Genomic DNA, 20,651 nt, shown 5'->3' on the forward strand with positions numbered 1-20,651 from the left:
GTGTTTCCAGCATACAGTGTTCAGCTGCGCACTCTGTATATGAGTATATGGTTAATGTGTGCACCCATGAATGCTGTACAGCAACGCTGTACCCTATAATAACAAGTGAAAACATATTTTTAGAAATGTATTTAAAATTTCACACCCTGAGTCAATACTTTGGGAGCCTTTGTGGGTAAGTCTCTAAGAGCTTTCCACACCTGGATTGTGCAACATTTGCCCATTATTTAAGCTATGTCTAATTAGTTGTTGATCATTACTAGATTTTCAAGTAGATTTAAGTCAAAACTGTAACTCGGACACACAGGAACATTCACTGTCTTCTTAGTAAGCAACTCCAGTGTAGATTTGGCCTTGTGTTTTAGGTTATTCTACTGCTGAAAGTTGAATTAATCTCAGTGTCTGGTGGAAAGCAGACTGAAACAGGTTTTCCTCTAACATTTTGCCTGTGCTTAGCTCCATTTCTTTTTTTATACTGAAAAACTCCCCAGTCCTTAACAATTACAAGCATACCCATAACATGATGCAGCCACCACTATACTTGAAAATATGGAGAATGTTACTAATTAATGTGTTGTATTGAATTTGCCAACACACAAGACTTTGTATTTAGGACCAAAAGTTAATTGCTTTGCCACATTTTTTTCAGTATTACTTAAGTGCCTTGTTGCAAACAGTATACATGTATTCTGTACAAGCTTCCTTCTTTTCACTCTGTCAATTAGGTTAGAATTGTGAAATAACTACAATGTTGTTGTTCCATCCTCAGTTTTCTCCTATCACAGCCATTGAACTCTAACTGTTTTAGTCACCATTGGCCTCTTGGTGAAATCCCTGAGCAGTTTCCTTTTTCTGGCAACTGAGTTGGGCAGGATGCCTGTATCTTTGTAGTGACTGGGTGTATTGATACACCATCCAAAGTGTAATTAATAACTTCACCATGCTTCTTTGTGAGGTATTGGAAAACCTCCCTGATCTTTGTAATTGAATCTGTGTTTGAAATTCACTGCTCGACTGAGGGAAGTTACAGATAATTGTATGTGTGGGGTACAGAGATGAGGTAGTCCTTTAAAAAATAATGTTTAACACTACTGTGGCACACAGTGAGTCCATGCAACTTATTGTGACTTGTTGAGCAACATTTTACTCCTGAACTTATTTAAGCTTGCCATAACATATTTGAATACTTATTGACTCAAGACAACAAGTATTCCATTTGTAAACTTTTCAAAAAACATTTCCACTTAGACATTATGGAGTATTGTGTATAAGCCAGTGACAAAAACATATACATTTAATAAATTTTAAATGTAGGCTGTAACACAACAAACTTGTGGAAGGGGTGTGGATACTTTCTGAAGACACTGTACTTAAACATGTATTGGAAATGTATTGTTTTGGTATTATGGTGTTGCAATGTGAACAAACACATTTCCACTAACTCTGGATTCAGCAATGTCAGGTTGCCCCTTTAGAGGTATGCAATACTGATAATATCAGTACTTCTGTAATAGGAGACTTCAGAAACATCTAAATGTCGCACTTCTGAACATTTCATTAGATATCACTATATGTGAACCATTGCCATGTGCAGTATTTTGCCATGGAGCGACAAAGTAAATGTCATATATTGCAGAATGACTACGGAATGACCAAGCTGTCGAGTTACCCCACCCTGTAGTCCATTTTCTCTCTCATGTCTATAAATGCCACTGATTCATAAGAGCTGAGATCTAAAACGGGAAAATAAATGTGTGTGGGGGGGGCTATAGGAGGGCAGGCTCATTGTAATGGCTGGAATGGAATGAGTGGAATGAAGTCAAACGTGGTTTCCATGTGTTTGATACCGGCCCGTTAATTCCATTCCAGCCATTATAATGAGACCATCCTCCCATAGCTCACCCCCCCCCCAACAGTCTCCTCTGAGGTACAGTGACAGTAAGATGATAAGATGGCCGCTTGAAAAAAATGAAACTTACTTCACCAGGTGGTGTCTCTATGTGATTCAGCCAAACGAGCCAAACGAGCTGTATCTAGCTACAAAGCAAATGGAAAAAACACGCTGCCGTGAAGGGTTCATCCATGTCTATGGGTAAGAGTCCAGCTACATTTTCAGATATTAAACATTTCTAATTTTGTCAGAAAGTAATTTTCATTGCAATTTAAAGCATACTGCTAGCTAACGTTAGCTTGCTGGCTCACTAGCTAATGTTATGTGTAGTAATATTATTCGTATCACAGAAATAATTTGCATTGCTGGTTATCGCCTAATGTTAGGTAGCTAGATAATATTGAACCTAGTAGGTAAGCTTTAGCTACCTACAGATTCATACCACAGCATTTCATGCATAGTGGCTAGCTATGACAATCCGTTTGTACTGTAGCTAGGGGTTGGGATTATTGTTCATTGTTTAGCTAGCTAGCTAGCTAGCTACATGTCTAAACAAAATACTCATCTTTGCCAGATGATTACATGACCCATCAAGTTAGTCAGGTGTGTCTGGGGTTGATTACTGCCATCTATTGTATTTCATGAACATGTGTACAATAGTCTAGACAATAGTGACCCATCCACATACAGTAGCTAAATGTGACTGGGGGATGCATTTAGCATTTTTTTCACATGACCCATCATTTTAGACACGTGTGTCTGGGTAAGCATCATCTAATACTTAGAAAATATAATCTCTGGTTAAAACACTCTATATCAAATCAAAGAGTATTTGTCACATGCACAGGATACAGAAGGTGTAAACGGTACAGTGAAATGGCTACTTGCATGTTTGCAGAGTAGCAGTATCCAGATCAAAATGTGAAGAACAACATGACCTGAACCAAAGAGAGTAGGATATAGGCTAAGGACTAGATAAAGTATATTTTTACCTGGAGTTAAAATTATTGTAGGCTACTACTTTCACCACTTTTGGTCTTGAAATCTTTGGTTGTTTACTACACTACTTCACTCACTCTGTTTAGCACATGGCTTCACATGTGAAACCTTAAAGAAATGGGTGGGGCTAAGGCTTAAGAGGTGGTGAACGATGCTGAATAGGTGTAGGCAAAGAAAACCTCTCCAGTAGGTGTGTCAAAACATTCAAGGGCTATTTTCTCAAAATTGGGGTTACAAGTTTATCAACTTTCAAAGCAGAATTATTTTCCCATTGTTCCTCAACTGCAGTGTATGATATACCATTTTGTAGCGCTGAGTCTATACTTTATCCAGTGTAAAAAACACTATTCCAAAAGACCAAATCGATGCGGTCGGCCACATATGTAATATTGTTGAGATTTGGGGTTACCAGGCTTTACCAACCAACAAAATGAAAGGAATTTATTTTGAAAAGATGAAATGATCAAATTTATAATACGAACTTATACAGATGCTGACCTACACTCCACAACAGTGGTTGGAAAAGTATGAAATTGTCATACTTGAGTAAAAGTAGTGAATATCAGACAGTAAAATTCTACTTGAGTAAAAGTCTACAATTATTTGATTTAAATATACTTACGTATCGAAAGTAAACTTATAAATCATTTAAAATTCCTTATATTAAGCAAAGCAAACGGCACCATTTTCTTGTTTTTACAGGAGCACACTCCAACTCTCAGACATTATTTACAAAAGATGCATTTGTGTTTAGTGATTCCGCCAGGCCAGAGGCAGTAGGGATGACCACGTAATAGTAAAATAAATCACACTACTCCACAATCCCAAACAGAAAGCCTATGATTGATTTGGCAGATCTTGTCTTACTACCAGGGAGAGTTTGAACTGCTAAAATGATCAGTTGAAACAGTCTGACAGGAAGTTATATTGTGAAGGTGTTAACCTTTCACTCCATGTCTCAATCTGTTGCTATGAATGTGTCCTTTGGGTGTGATATAGAGACTCTGCTCTGCTCCCCAGACAGCAATCAAGGCAATAGAAATCCTACCCCCTCCTCCTTCACCTTCTCCTCCACATCCTACCACCATTCAGGCCACTGAAGATTGACTTGGAGTCAGCGCTGTCAGAGTGTGATATGAAATAAGGGCTGTGACTTCGCTGTAAAACAACCAAGTTAAAAAATCTATGTAAAAAGACACCAAACAGCATGATGACCACCACATGCAAGAGTTGAAAAAGAATGCAGAATAAAATATCACTAATGTTCCCACAGGAAAGGTGAAAGGGGTAGTTTATGATTTTCACTTGCTGAAAGTCCTGATTTTAGTCAAAATAGAATATTCAAGAACCTTCACCAGGCTTCTCTCCCAGTTCTCATGAGAATCACTTTAGGCAGGGCAAAAAGTCACTCCCTGTGACCTCTCTCCCTAAGGACTGCAACAGCAGTAAGATACAAGACAAACTATGCCAAAAATAAGGATTGTGTAGAAAATAAATAAAGGGCAACGAGGTGCAGTAGACGAAAAATGGTTTCACCAATGAGCTGCATGCTATGGTATATTTGCTGACTACAGTAGAACTGGATGACGTTGTGTACGTTCAAGCTTAGACAAGTTAAACGTTCTATTCAGAAAATGTGAAAAATGACATTTTACATTTAGTTGACTGATAAGCATATGCTAATTTGGCTTGCTCTCAAAAGTTTAGACGCATGTGAATGAATCGACACTTCGGAAAACAGTAAAAATTGACCAAAAGTGCCTTAGAGAAAGAAAATGTAAAAAGCAACAAGCCCTGATTCATTTACTTATGTATGTTTCCTAACCTGGGCTGAAACGGGGAGAGACCATACATGGCATCTTTATCCCCAGCGTGGACAGAGCAGATTAGTGGAGCGGAGAGACGGGGTGTTCTAATAGACCTCCCTCAGCCCCCCCCCCCCCCCCAACCCTCAGATAAGAGGGGGCAGAACTATTTCACTTCGGCCATTTCTGAAACTCGACCCACTGGAGTGGGATGGGAGGAAAGCATTTCTCTCTTTTTTTGGACATTGAAGATTGAGACTCATTTGGAGCTGCTCCCTCACTTTCTTGTTCTCTCTCTGTCTCTCTCCCCCTCCCTCTCTTTCTCTGTGGCTATTTAGGGGTCAACGTTTGTGTCTGTTCACTTACGTAGCACTGGGGCCAGGGAAAGTTTAGAGGAAACGGGACCTGCGGGGAGAAAATCAGGACTTTATCAAGAATAATAAGAACCAAAGCACAGACAAAATACATCTATCTAAATTAAGAAGAAGAGAACACAAGGGCTTCCTCTCCTTTTTCTGCTTGGAACCATGTGCATCCATACCTCAAGTGAGTGAGTGAAGTGGGGGGGGGGGGGACTTTTATCACAACACCTCGGCACAGGTGCTACTACCTGGGCATTAAGGTGTGGGGAGCGCCATGAGGAAAATCCTGTTGGGTTGGGGGCTGATGCTGACGGCTGGGGTAATGGGGGCTAGCGTAGTGGGTGCTAGTGGAGGAGGAGGAGGTGGTAGAGGGCAGAGGCGCAGAGGAGAAAAGCGCAGGGGGCTCCATCGTGTCCAGCACGGCCACTGCAGCTACACCTTCATCCTACCAGAGATGGAGCGCTGTCAGGCCAGCCCGGTCCAATACGGCAGCACCAACATGGTTCAAAGGGACAAACCACCCCCTGCAGAGAGTGACTGGTCTGCGCAGAAATTGCAGCACCTGGAGACGGCCATGGAGAACAACACGCAGTGGCTGCAGAAGGTAAGAGCTGATACCTGTACTTTTTATTTTTCCTTTATTTAACTAGGCAAGTCCGTTAAGAACAAATTCTTATTTACAATGACAGCCTACCCCAGCCAACACTGGTCCAATTGTGCACTGAGAAGCAGTGCTTTAGACCGCTGCGCCAATCGGGAGCCAAATATATGGTTCTGATATTGTGGGTTTAGAAAGAGGACCAAGAGCAAAGCAAAGAGCAGTGGTCCTCAGTGAGCAATGGTGAATGTAGACCACACGCAAGTTTCCCTTGTTTAGTTCTTACTTAACTGATCGCATAAAACATTAACTTCTAACTGTTGTTTTGGCAGTGGTGGAACCAATGGCAAATTGAGCAAATCGAAGTATTTTCTTCCCAGGCATAATGCAAGACATTATCGCTGGGATATGAAGTAACAACAGGGCTTAGCCTATGTAAATAGGGTTTAAAAAAACATGAAGTCTATGTTAAGCTTGTGTTAAAATATGTTTAAAATTATTAAAATACAAACAAGTGATTGTGATTGTGTTGAATTGTGTTTGGGAAATAAATATACACATGGTTTTTACAACGGTAGTGGTAATATTTCACTTAATACAGACATGTGTAGGCAGCTTAACTTAACCTGTCCCTTGGCTCAACTTACCCCATGCCTGAGGTGAGTTGTGCCAAGAGACCACTTTGTTGTACAAGCTACGTTTTCAAAACTGTAATGTTTACATGAATTCTGATTATTTCCAGGTACACACAACATCATGAAATATATAGTGCATTCTAAAGGATGGCGTTCAGGCCATACTCCATTTTAGAATAGGGCTGTAAACGTAACAAAATGTGAAAAATACTTCTTATATGTCCCTTAACGGAGTGATGCTTAACGTAAAAGAGGCTCAACTTACCCCACTCTCCCCTACGGTCTACATTCATCATCATTACAATGCTGCACAAGAATAACAGCGGTAATTAAGCCTGAACAATGTGCCCATTTTCTGTTATGGTGCTGCTTTTAAATCTCAGGAGAATTACTTTAATGAACCAAATGAACGTTTCATTATTTCCACTATAATTGGCCCTATAAATTCTAACTGTGCTCAACCAATAGGAAACCGACCCAGAAGAAGAAATGGAAATTAATTGCTTTGAAATACCTCAGTTCTAATCTATATTCTGGAGTGTGAACACCAGTTCAATTTGATTTATTGGGATTATGCTTATGGTGATTCATCGAACAAATGATGAAAAGAAGAATAAAGTGTGTGTGTGTGTGTGTGTGTGTGTGTGTGTGTGTGTGTGTGTGTGTGTGTGTGTGTGTGTGTGTGTGTGTGTGTGTGTGTGTGTGTGTGTGTGTGTGTGTGTGTGTGTGTGTGTGTGTGTGTGTGTGTGTGTGTGTGTGTGTGTGTGTGTGTGTGTGTGTGTGTGTGTGTGTGTGTGTGTGTGTGTGTGTGTGTGTTGTACGTCCCACTTCGATAAAAAAATGCAAAGGTCAAGTAAAAGAGCTCAAGACTGCCTCACCTCAACAGGAGAGAGGAGGATGACCCTTGCATTTCTGGGTTTACAGAGGTCAGTTTACCATATCAAATCACTGCAGAAAATGTAGGTATTTTACCCAACCTTCAACAAATAAAATGTACAGTTGCATTTTGACTTTTTCCTACTGAATATTCTAACTCTCTGAATGCATCAGTGTATGTGGAGAATAATATTCAATTGACATGTTTCCTTGTAAACACCAGTATGTGAGGCAGTTAACAGCAGGTTGTTTAGCTTGCTGCCAAATGACTGACATCAAATGAGGCTCTCATTCAGCCTGGTATGGACAGAGTGGAGTCACCCTTTGATGTGGCAGAGTGCCCTTTCCCTGATAGCCAGCACCAATCACTGGCTACAGAAAGTGTAGATCGACTCCAAAGAATGGGGAGAGAGAGAATGGAGAAGGCAGAAGCCATTTGAAGTTTCAGCTTTTTTTTATGGCTGTGGTCCAAAGGCTTCTCTGGAAAAGAGCTCTGCCACCATCAAAGACACAGGGATCATTGATTGTATGTCCTATTTGAAAGAGCTTGAGATATGGTCGGGCCCCAGGTTGTACTGAGTGATAATTCTGCCACTTGCCAAGGGGGGGGGGAATCACATTTGGGATGCGCAGGCCTCACAGTTAGAAAATATTTATAATATTTATTTATAAAATATTTATTTATAATATTTATATTATTTAACTAGGCAAGTCAGTTAAGAACTCATTCTTCTTTCCAATGACGGCCTACCCCGGCCAAACTGGGCCAATTTGTGCACGGCCCTACAGACGGTTGTGATAAAGCCTGGATTCGAACCATCAGTACTGAGATGCAGTGCCGTTGCGCCACTCGGGATGCCCACCACTTCATATGATTAGGGCTTTCTAGTGACATACTGTAGTGGAACCATAAACTTTCAATATGAACATGGATATGCTTGCTACTTCGCACCTGCTGATTTCCCTGTGCTTCATTATAAATTACAATGCTCTTTAGAGTGTTGGGCCAAAAGGTTGCTAGATCGAATCCCCAAGCTGAAAATGTACAAATCTGTTGTTTTGCCCCTGAACAAGGCAGTTAACCCACTATGCATAGGCCATCATTGTAAATAAGAATGTATTCTTAACTGACTTGCCTAGTTAAATAAAGGTTACATTTTTTAATGGGACCACACACCATGCTGTTTTAGACATTCCCTAATGTTTTCACAAAACAAGACGGTCCTTAATTAACCAGTTGAGCTGACAGCCCTGTTTCGCAATGGCTTTAGTCATCAATCTAGCAAGAGGGCAATATTTCATTAATGTAGTAGTAGTGCCACCCCCCACACTAGAAAAATATGACCTTTGGCTTTCAATTGGAATTGTTTATTTACAGTGTATTCGGAAAGTATTCAGACCCCTCGACCTTTTCAACATTTTGTTACGTTGCAGCCTTGTTCTAAAATGTATTGAAATCTTTTTTTCCCTCATCAATCTACACACAATACCCCATAAAACAGATTTTAGTATTTGTTAGCAAATTTATTAAAAATACAAACCTGAAATATCAAGCTTGGCACACCTGTATTTGAGGAGTTACTCCCATCTTTCTCTGTAGATGGGGAGTGTCGCTGCACAGCTATTTTCAGGTCTCTCCAGAGATTTTAGATCGGGTTCAAGTTTGGGCTCTGGCTGGGCCACTCAAGGATATTCAGAGACTTGTCCTTGAGTGGCCCGAAGCCACTCCTGCGCTGTCTTAGCTGTGTGCTTAGTGTCGTTGTCCTGTCTGAGGTACTGAGCGCTCTGGAGCAGGTTTTCATCAAAGATCTCTCTACTTTGCTCCGTTCATCTTTCCCTCGATCCTGACTGGTCTCCCAGTCCCTGCCGCTGAAAAACATCCACGCAGCATGATGCTGCCATCACCATGCTTCTCCGTAGGGATGGTGCCTGTTTTCCTCCAGTTGTGAATCTTTGCATTCAGGCCAAAGAGTTCAATCTTGGTTTCATCAAATGACAGAATCTTGTTCTCATCATCTGGGTCCTTTTGACAACGTCTCAGCGGGCTGTCATGTGCTTTTTACTGAGGAGTGGCTTCTGCTTGGTGGAGTCCTGTAGAGATGGTTGTCCTTCTGGAAAGTTTCTTGGTCACCTCCCTCAGTTTGGCCGGGTGGACAGCTCTAGGAAGAGTCTTGGTGGTTCCAAACTTTTAAGAAAGCTGGAGGCCACTGTGTTTTTGGGGACCTTTGTACCCTTCCGCAGATCTGTGCATCGACACAATCTTGTCTCGGAGCTCTACGGACAATACCTTCGACCCCATGGCTTGTTTTTTGCTCTGAGATGCACTGTCAACTGTGGGATATTTTATAGACAGGTGTGTGCCTTTCCAAATCATGTCCAATCAATTGAATTTAACACAGGTGGACCCAATAAAGTTGTAGAAACATATCAAGGATGATCAATTGAAACAAGATGCACCTGAACTCAATTTTTAGTCTCATAGCAAAGGGTCTGAAAATGTATGTAAATAAGCTATTTCTGTATTTAAACTTTTATACATTTGCAAAAATAGCTAAAACCCTGTTTTCACTTTGTTATTATGGGGTATTGTGTGTAAATTGATGAGGGGAAAAATTTGATCTAATCCATTTTAGAGTAACGCTGTAACGTAACAAAATGTGGAAAAGATGAAGGGGTCTGAATATTTTCTGAATGCACTGTATTAGTTATCTGGTTTAGGAACATCCACTCAAAATATTACACCTTTACTATTTACCAAACATATCATGACATTAGTGAAAGTCAAAATGTGTTAAATTAATGAATGTCTAAATCAACATTTGGGCCATTAAATAGTGTGCATCCTACAGACAATGGTAGAAGGGATATGTAAAGGTCTAGATTTAGTTGTTCTGAGCATGTTCGATGTTTCTACCTCCAACATAATACAAATGTTTGACTTCCACACAAAATTACTTCTTTATTTATTTTAGGTTTAAGGAAGTGTGTAGTTGCATTCTTTATCTTAGAGCTCTGAACATAATATATTGAGATCCGCCTGCTCAAGACAAATTCAGCAATTGCTTTGCCATGTCTGTGCCATGAAGCAGTCGAGCTGGATAAATGTTTTTCTAAGGAATGCCCCTTTGACGTAAAGTTGAAGTGAAGTGATAGAAACGGATGGAGGGATGCAGCCAACCTTCAGAGAGAGGCAAAAACAAGTTAATTCGACATAGGACATTTACATGGTCCTAGGAAGGTATGGATTGCTGTCTTCTGACTTATAACATTGTGGGAAATCAATCAAAAAAGTAATGTAACATATACACTACCAGTTAAAAGTTTGGACACACCTACTCCTTCAAGGGTTTTTCTTTATTTGTACTATTTTCTACATTGTAGAATAATAGTGAAGACATCCAAATTATGAAATAACACATATGGACACGTTTGTTAAACAAATCTAAATATATGTTATATTTGAGACTCTTCAAAGTAGCCACCCATTGCCTTGATGACACTTTTCCAAAGGTCTTGAAGGAGTTCCCACATATGCTGAGCACTTGTTGGCTGCTTTTTCTTGACTCTGCGGTCCAATTCATCCCAAACCATCTCAAATGTGTTGAGGTTGGGTGCTTGTGGAGGCCAGGTCATCTGATGCCCTTATACAGCCTGGATGTGTGTTGGGTCATTGTCCTGTTGAAAAACAAATGATATTCTCACTAAGCGCAAACCAGATTGGATGGCGTATCGCAGCAGAATACTGTGGTAGCCATGCTGGTTAAGTGTGCCTTGAAATCTAAATAAATCAGTGTCACCAGCAAAGACACCCCCACACCATCATATCTCCTCCTCCATGCTTCACGGTGGGAACCACACATTCGAGATTATCCGTGCACCTGCTCTATGTCTCACAAAGATACATCGCATATTTGGATTCATCAGACCAAAGAACAGATTTCCACCAGTCGAATGTCCTTTGCTCGTGTTTCTTGGCACAAGCAAGTCTCTTATTATTATTGGTGTCCTTTAGTAGTGCTTTCTTTGCAGCAATTCGACCATGAAGGCCTGATTCATACAGTCTCCTCTAAACAATTGATGTTGAGATGTCTGTTACTTGAACTCTGAAGCATTTATTTGAGCTGCAATCTGCAGTTAACTCTAATGAACTTATCCTCTGCAGTAGAGGTAACTCTGGGTCTTCCTTTCCTGTGGTGGTCCTCATGAGAGCCAGTTAACTGTAATGAACTTATCCTCTGCAGTAGAGGTAACTATGGGTCTTCCTTTCCTGTGGCGGTCCTCATGAGAGCCAGTTTCATCATAGTGCTTGATGGTTTTTTCGACTGCACAAATTTTCCACATTGACTGACCTACATGCCTTAAAATAATTATGGACTGTCGATTCTCTTTGCTTATTTGAGCAGTTCTTGCCATAATATGGACTTGGTATTTTCCCAAATCTTCTGTATACCACCCCTACCTTGTCACAAAACTTATAATTGGCTCAAACATATTAAGAATGAAGGAAATTCCACAAATTAACTTAAATGCATTCCAGGTGAATACCTCATGAAGCTGGTTGAGAGAATGCCAAGTGTGCAAAGCTGTCAGCAAGGCAAAGGGTGGCTACTTTGAAGAATCTAAAATCAATTTTGATTTGCTTAAATATTTTTTTGTTACTACATGATTCCATGTGTGTTATTTCATAGTTTTAATGTCTTCACTACTATTCTACAATTTAGAAAATAGTACAAATAAAGAAAAACCCTTGAATGAGGAGGTGTGTCCAAACTTTTGACTGGTAATGTACGTATTTTTAAAAGTAATTATAGTGCCCAATTGCAGGTACTGACAGCTTAACGTTAATTTCTTTACACAAATCTTATGGGTTTGGAGTTTGTTGGCAAACCCTAGAGTCTGAACGATCTCGCTCTCTTTCCATCTGGCTTTTGGAGAAGAGCACCCACAGACTTTGAAGCAGAAAGAAATCTAGAAACCAACTAGAAACCAAAGTTGTAAAGTAATAATTACTACTACAGAAGAATCAAGTGCTTAGATAATCAGTGTGCTGTACCAGAAGATAATTGGGAGTCTTTTCCCTTGATGTTGTGAACGAAGAATCATGGTGAGTTAGCTAGCTGAGTTCTATGCCTGTCTTGATGAATAACTAAGGTGTACATAATATTTAGGATCTAAAACCACTAAGGATATTTACATAAGCATGAACACTTTTGATATTGATGATCATTTCGCAGTTTACAGAGGCTCGTCATCTGCAGCTTCTACAATCCTCATCATCACCTTATCTCTAGAGGGACATTTGACTGATACGTCGTGGCAGGAACTGAACTGAACTGAGAAAAATGAGTACACTCACATTTCATTTTTATTGGGTACCCAGTTTATTATTTTGTACGATCGTTTTGGACAAAACTGTAATTGTTGTGAATGAATGGTTGTTGCGGTTGTGATACTTTGTTGTGCATTGAACTTTGAACATAAGAAAAGAGCAAATACAAACTATTTCAATAATAGATCAACTTCAAACGTATATCGCTGAATCCTTGTAGTATTCTCCCTGCACAGAAGATCTGTTTGAGGATACCTTGCCAATGTCCCAGCGCTGTCATTCTTTATAGTGTACTTCAAACAGATTCTACCAATCTCTATCTGACAGCTCTAATAATACTTAATAGCAATGATTCTTTGAATACGCAGAGTTTCTCCTCCTATAATACTGCATTAACAAGTCCCTGAAGCCTTAGTTAATAGATTTTTGTCTCTCGGTTCTCACTGGTTTCATTTCCCTGCAGGGAGTGAATTGGAGTGATTATTAAAAATGGGAGGAAATGTTGGGAATAGTTTGAGAATGTTTTCACTGCAGGCTGTGAAGGGCATGGAGAGGGGAGTGCGTTTTGCAGTGTCTTTAACGACCTCGTAAAGGCCTTTGTCACGGGACTCCCCTCTAACGCCAGATCTCAGATCAGCCTCCGCTGATTACCAGCTTATCAATCGGAAGGATCTGACTTCTGCAGAAACGCATCAAAAGCTCTTACAGCTTTAATTTGCCACATGTTTGATGACGAGAACCCCTTGTTCAAAGCCTCATACGAAGTGCCATGCCCTCGACAATATGTGGAGTTCATTCTGGGAAAAGAATTGAAGTCCTAGAGGGATTCTGCTGTAGTTTGTGTCATTTGAACAGTTTGAGAGGCTGAAAAACCCTCCATAATGGAAATTCAATCCCGGAGAAAAAGTTAAGAAGCTTGCTTTCCATGTGGCATTGTCAAACAACATTAAAGAAAGAGTGCGTAGATGGTGAAATACATATGATATGTAACAGTACGCCAACATTGTACAGCATTTGACTTTAAAAGTCTGCCCTTGCGGTTTGTTTGAATCCTAGCCTTAATCCAGTGTGTGCCAACGTCACAGTCATAACCAGACGTTGGCTGAATTTCGACAGGCAGCCCAATTCTGATATTTTTTCCCACTAATTGGTATTTTGGCTAATCAGATCAGCTCTGAGAAAGATCTGATGTGGAAAGATCAATGTGATTGGTCAAAAGACCAATTAGTGTAAAAAAACATCAGAATTGGGCTGCCTGTTGCAGCCTGTTTGTGTACATTGGGTTGGCTCAGATCAGTGGAGGAGGCCTCCGTGTGCTAAATAAACATTTTCTCCCATGATTATCATTCTTGAGGAAGTGTCTCAGAAATCTCCAAGACTGCGATGGTCGAGGGGGGCTGCACTCCCAGAGTTGTCGCCTGCAACGACATCAGTCAACATTGGAGTGGAAGGAACCATCCCCACTATCGGTCTCCCAGACAGTGATAAGGACGTCTCTCTCGTAAAACTCCCTCGTAAATCGTTGGCTTGTGTGTTGCTTCTGTCTCCGTTCCAACTGGTTTATGTTGGAACTATGACCGACTGAGCCAGGTTGGAGCTTCTACGCCTCTAAAGTCAGATTGATGTTAATGCATATGTGACTGTATCAATGAAAGTACTGTAAAATGGCGATACGATACTGTCTGTAACATCTGATGTTCATTGCTCAAAACTAAGCTGTATCTTCTGTTTCTCGTGTACGCTGGCAAGAATGAGGGTTTATCCATGCTGCCTGGCCTTGCCTTATGTCTTTCTGCTTTTTAAAGTCCTTTAGCTTCTAAACAATGCTAAAAAAAGCCAAATACATTAGCAAACCCTGTGTCCACTGGTTCACTAATCAACCAACAGATTTCCCATTGTACGAAAATACTTACAAGATGAATTCGTCAGTTGGCCTTTCCTATAAGAAAGGTTATTGAAGGAAGCAGTTCGCAGAAACAAAAACATACTCAGGACAAAAAAAAAACATCACTTTCCCATTATTTCCTTGACAGCAATGTCGAGGACTTGGAAGCAGACGGGGTCAGAATCTGATCCGAAATCAGATATATTAGCTCTTAATTAAGCACGTAATCTGGAGTCTATGCCTATATTGCCTGGAGATCACATGTAAATGATGTAAGGCAAGAGGCACAGTAGCAGGCTGGGTACCATAAGGACGGCTTGGAACAGAGCTCAAGGTAAACCTGTCAGTATGTTTGATGCCAGCTCCCTACACAGACACAAACTTGGTTTGTTGCTCGGATTTAAAAGTTAGACTTTGGTCAGTGTGTAGTTTACCTGCTATTACTTATTCCCTTTTAGAGGAGCTGAGGTTGGTAGACACAAACTGTGTTTGCTGCTTGGATTTAAAAGTTAGACGCTGCTCAGAGTATAGTTTTAACTGGTATTCGTTATTGCCTGTTTGAGGGTGCCAAGTGACACCCACTCCAAGTGACTCTGACACCAACTCCAAGTGATTCTGACACGACTTCCAAGGATGTGTGACGTACATGTGGGGGTTGGTAGCCCAAAGGCAGACAGTGTTAGCTGTAAATATACCTGTGTTATGTTAATAGGTGCCATGCTAATGGATCTGACACCATGGTTGCATCCCAAATAGAACACTGTTCTTTAATAGTGCACTACTTTTGACCTACATAGTGCACTTAGAGCCCATCTAAGTGCACTATGTTGGGAATAGGGTGCCATTTGGGACGCATCCTGTGGCTCAGAATAAAATTAGTGGGGATTCAACTACCAGTAAAACGGTGTGTCTGCCAAACAGTGAGGGTCTGGCATCCAATCACACTTTGACAACGATACTAATATTTAATCATTCATTAGAGTAATGCAAACGCACTTGCTCTTGGATAGATTCTCGTTTTGTTTCATGAAGACAATCTATCAACCACTGCTTTGCCAGGTACAATAAATACAAATGTTATTATGTTAGTGTCATTTTTTTAAATGTTACAGTTTGATCCATTGTTGGTGAAAGACCATCAGCAAGCCTATTTCCTACTGGAAACTCCTATACTAGGAGGCTCTGGCCAAAGGGAACAACTATAGTTGCATGTGATATTTATGGATGGTGTACTGCAGGTCTCCGGTAGCCTCTGGAACTGCCGATCTGCGGCCAACAAGGCAGAGTTCATCTCAGCCTATGCCTCCCTCCAGTCCCTCGACTTCTTGGCACTGACGGAAACATGGATCACCACAGACAACACTGCTACTCCTACTGCTCTCTCTTCGTCCGCCCACGTGTTCTCGCACACCCCAAGAGCTTCTGGTCAGCGGGGTGGTGGCACCGGGATCCTCATCTCTCCCAAGTGGTCATTCTCTCTTTCTCCCCTTACCCATCTGTCTATCGCCTCCTTTGAATTCCATGCTGTCACAGTTATCAGCCCTTTCAAGCTTAACATCCTTATCATTTATCGCCCTCCAGGTTCCCTCGGAGAGTTCATCAATGAGCTTGATGCCTTGATAAGCTCCTTTCCTGAGGACGCCTCACCTCTCACAGTTCTGGGCGACTTTAACCTCCCCACGTCTACCTTTGACTCATTCCTCTCTGCCTCCTTCATTCCACTCCTCTCCTCTTTTGACCTCACCCTCTCACCTTCCCCCCCTACTCACAAAGCAGGCAATACGCTCGACCTCATCTTTACTAGATGCTGTTCTTCCACTAACCTCATTGCAACTCCCCTCCAAGTCTCCGACCACTACCTTGTATCCTTTTCCCTCTCCCTCTCATCCAACACCTCCCACACTGCCCCTACTCGGATGGTATTGCGCCGTCCCAACCTTCGCTCTCTCTCCCCCGCTACACTCTCCTCTTCCATCCTATCATCTCTTCCCCCTGCTCAAACCTTCTCCAACCTATCTCCTGATTCTGCCTCCTCAACCCTCCTCTCCTCCCTCTCTGCATCCTTTGACTCTCTATTTCCCCTATCCTCCAGGCCGGCTCGGTCCTCCCCTCCCGCTCCGTGTCTCGATGACTCATTGCGAGCTCACAGAACAGGGCTCCGGGCAGCCGAGCGGAAATGGAGGAAAACTCGCCTCCCTGCGGACCTGGCATCCTTTCACTCCCTCCTCTCTACATTTTCCTCCTCTGTCTCTGCTGCTAAAGCCACTTTCTACCACTCTAAATTCCAAGCATCTGCCTCTAACCCTAGGAAGCTCTTTGCCACCTTCTCCTCCCTCCTGAATCCTCCTCCCCCTCCCCCCTCCTCCCTCTCTGCAGATGACTTCGTCAACCATTTTGAAAAGAAGGTCGACGACATCCGATCCTCGTTTGCTAAGTCAAACGACACCGCTGGTTCTGCTCACACTGCCCTACCCTGTGCTCTGACCTCTTTCTCCCCTCTCTCTCCAGATGAAATCTCGCGTCTTGTGACGGCCGGCCGCCTAACAACCTGGCCGCTTGACCCTATCCCCTCCTCTCTTCTCCAGACCATTTCCGGAGACCTTCTCCCTTACCTCACCTCGCTCATCAACTCATCCTTGACCGCTGGCTACGTCCCTTCCGTCTTCAAGAGAGCGAGAGTTGCACCCCTTCTGAAAAAACCTACACTCGATCCCTCCGATGTCAACAATTACAGACCAGTATCCCTTCTTTCTTTTCTCTCCAAAACTCTTGAACGTGCCGTCCTTGGCCAGCTCTCCCGCTATCTCTCTCTGAATGACCTTCTTGATCCAAATCAGTCAGGTTTCAAGACTAGTCATTCTACTGAGACTGCTCTCCTCTGTATCACGGAGGCGCTCCGCACTGCTAAAGCTAACTCTCTCTCCTCTGCTCTCATCCTTCTAGATCTATCGGCTGCCTTCGATACTGTGAACCATCAGATCCTACTCTCCACCCTCTCCGAGTTGGGCATCTCCGGCGCGGCCCACGCTTGGATTGCGTCCTACCTGACAGGTCGCTCCTACCAGGTGGCGTGGCGAGAATCTGTCTCCTCACCACGCGCTCTCACGACTGGTGTCCCCCAGGGCTCTGTTCTAGGCCCTCTCCTATTCTCGCTATACACCAAGTCACTTGGCTCTGTCATAACCTCACATGGTCTCTCCTATCATTGCTATGCAGACGACACACAATTAATCTTCTCCTTTCCCCCTTCTGATGACCAGGTGGCGAATCGCATCTCTGCATGTCTGGCAGACATATCAGTGTGGATGATGGATCACCACCTCAAGCTGAACCTCGGCAAGACGGAGCTGCTCTTCCTCCCGGGGAAGGACTGCCCGTTCCATGATCTCGCCATCACGGTTGACAACTCCATTGTGTCCTCCTCCCAGAGCGCTAAGAACCTTGGCGTGATCCTGGACAACACCCTGTCATTCTCAACCAACATCAAGGCGGTGGCCCGTTCCTGTAGGTTCATGCTCTACAACATCCGCAGAGTACGACCCTGCCTCACACAGGAAGCGGCGCAGGTCCTAATCCAGGCACTTGTCATCTCCCGTCTGGATTACTGCAACTCGCTGTTGGCTGGGCTCCCTGCCTGTGCCATTAAACCCCTTCAACTCATCCAGAATGCCGCAGCCCGTCTGGTGTTCAACCTTCCCAAGTTCTCTCACGTCACCCCGCTCCTCCGTTCTCTCCACTGGCTTCCAGTTGAAGCTCGCATCCGCTACAAGACCATGGTGCTTGCCTACGGAGCTGTGAGGGGAACGGCACCTCAGTACCTCCAGGCTCTGATCAGGCCCTACACCCAAACAAGGGCACTGCGTTCATCCACCTCTGGCCTGCTCGCCTCCCTACCACTGAGGAAGTACAGCTCCCGCTCAGCCCAGTCAAAACTGTTCGCTGCTCTGGCCCCCCCAATGGTGGAACAAACTCCCTCACGACGCCAGGACAGCGGAGTCAATCACCACCTTCCGGAGACACCTGAAACCCCACCTCTTTAAGGAATACCTAGGATAGGATAAAGTAATCCTTCTCACCCCCCCCCCCTTAAAATATTTAGATGCACTATTGTAAAGTGGTTGTTCCACTGGATGTCATAAGGTGAATGCACCAATTTGTAAGTCGCTCTGGATAAGAGCGTCTGCTAAATGACTTAAATGTAAATGTAATGTAAATGCTGAAGAAAAGCAGGCCCAAACCATGATGCTGCCACCACCATGTTTGACAGTGGGGATGGTGTGTTCAGGGTGATGAGCTGTGTTGCTTTTACGCCAAACATAACGTTTTGCATTGTTGCCAAAAAGTTCAATTTTGGTTTCATCTGACCAGAGCACCTTCTTCCACATGTTTGGTGTGTCTCCCAGGTGGCTTGTGGCAAACTTTAAACGACACTTTTTATGGATATCTTTAAGAAATGGCTTTCTTCTTGCCACTCTTCCATAAAGGCCAGATTTGTGCAATATACGACTGATTGTTGTCCTATGGACAGAGTGTCCCACCTCAGCTGTAGATCTCTGCAGTTCATCCAGAGTGATCATGGGCCTCTTGGCTGCATCTCTGATCAATCTTCTCCTTGTATGAGCTGAAAGTTTAGAGGGACGGCCAGGTCTTGGTAGATTTGCAGTGGTCTGATACTCCTTCCATTTCAATATTATCGCTTGCACAGTGCTCCTTGGGATGTTTAAAGCTTGGGAAATCTTTTTGTATCCAAATCCGGCTTTAAACTTCTTCACAACAGTATCTCGGACCTGCCTGGCGTGTTCCTTGTTCTTCATGATGCTCTCTGCGCTTTTAACGGACCTCTGAGACTATCACAGTGCAGGTGCATTTATACGGAGACTTGATTACACGCAGGTGGATTGTATTTATCATCATTAGTCATTTAGGTCAACATTGGATCATTCAGAGATCCTCACTGAACTTCTGGAGAGAGTTTGCTGCACTGAAAGTAAATGGGTGTTTTTGATTTGTTAAATTTTTTTGAAATATCCAATAAATGTCGTTCCACTTCATGATCGTGTCCCACTTGTTGTTGATTCTTCACAAAAAAATACAGTTTTATATATTTATGTTTGAAGCCTGAAATGTGGCAAAAGGTCGCAAAGTTCAAGGGGGCCGAATACTTTCGCAAGGCACTGTATAAAGGGTGCAACAGGTCAGTATCTCAGATATAAGTACATTTCAGTTGGTGTTTCATAGCTGAGCATTCAATGGCCGAGACAGCAGAGAGAGAGTCGGAAACAGCAGGTTTGGGACAAGGCAGCACATATGGTGAACAGGTCAGGGTTCCCTAGCCGCAGGCAGAATAGTTTAAACTGGAGCAGCAGTACTACCGGGTGGACTGGGGACAGCCAGGAGTCATCAAGCCAAGTATTCCTGAGGCATGATCCTAGGGCTCAGGTCCTCCGGGAGGGAAGGGAGAGTGGGAGAGAGAGAATTAGAGGGAGCATATTTAAATTCACACAGGACACCAGATAAGACAGAATAATTATATCAAGTATAACAGACCTAGCCTCCAGGCACATAGACTATTGCAGCATAGATACTGGAGCCTGGAGATTGAGACCGGGGTTGGGTCGGGGGACACTGTGGCCCTGTCCGACGATACCCCCAGACAGGGCCAACCAGGCAGGATATAACCCCACCCACTTTGCCATAGCACAGGCCCCACACCACTAGAGCGATATCAACAGACCACCAACTTACTACCCTGAGACAAGGCTGAGTATAGCCCACGGATATCTCCTCCACCGCACGAGCCCGAGGGGGCGAAAAAACGGACAGAAAGATCACGTCTGTGACTCAACCCACTCAAGTGACACACCCCTCCAAAGATGTCATGGAAGAGCACTAGTAATATGGTCAGAGGCAGAAAATCCCAGTGGAGAGAGGGGAGCCGGCCAGGCAGAGACAGCAAGGGCAGTTCATCACTCCAGTGCCTTGCCGTTTACCTTTGCACCCCTGGGCCAGACTACACTCATAGGACCTACTGAAGAGATGGGTCTTCAATAAAGACTTAAAGGTTGAGACCGAGTCTGCGTCTCTCACATGGATAGGCAGACCATTCCATAAAAATTGAGCTCTATAGGAGAAAGCCCTGCCTCTAGCTATTTGATTAGAAATTCTAGGGACAATAAGGAGGCCTGCATCTTGTGACCATAGCGTACGTGTAGGTATGTATGGCAGGACCAAATCGGAGAGATAGGTAGGTGAAAGCCCATGTAATGCTTTG

The 20,651-nt window shown here is 43.0% G+C and overlaps 1 protein-coding gene across 1 annotated transcript in view; it reads left to right on the plus strand.

The window, feature by feature from the left end:
• Nucleotides 1-5,330: 5,330 nt before the first annotated feature.
• The window catches only part of angpt4 (angiopoietin 4), a 50,492-nt gene continuing 35,171 nt past the window's right edge, over nt 5,331-20,651 (plus strand). Inside the window, exon 1 of the mRNA XM_046313184.1 lies at nt 5,331-5,661. Coding sequence (XP_046169140.1) covers nt 5,332-5,661 — 330 coding nt within the window. The 5' untranslated portion in view covers nt 5,331. The remainder of the gene's footprint in view (nt 5,662-20,651) is intronic.

The sequence above is a fragment of the Oncorhynchus gorbuscha genome, linkage group LG18 (assembly GCF_021184085.1).
Source record: "Oncorhynchus gorbuscha isolate QuinsamMale2020 ecotype Even-year linkage group LG18, OgorEven_v1.0, whole genome shotgun sequence".
NCBI lineage: Eukaryota > Metazoa > Chordata > Actinopteri > Salmoniformes > Salmonidae > Oncorhynchus > Oncorhynchus gorbuscha.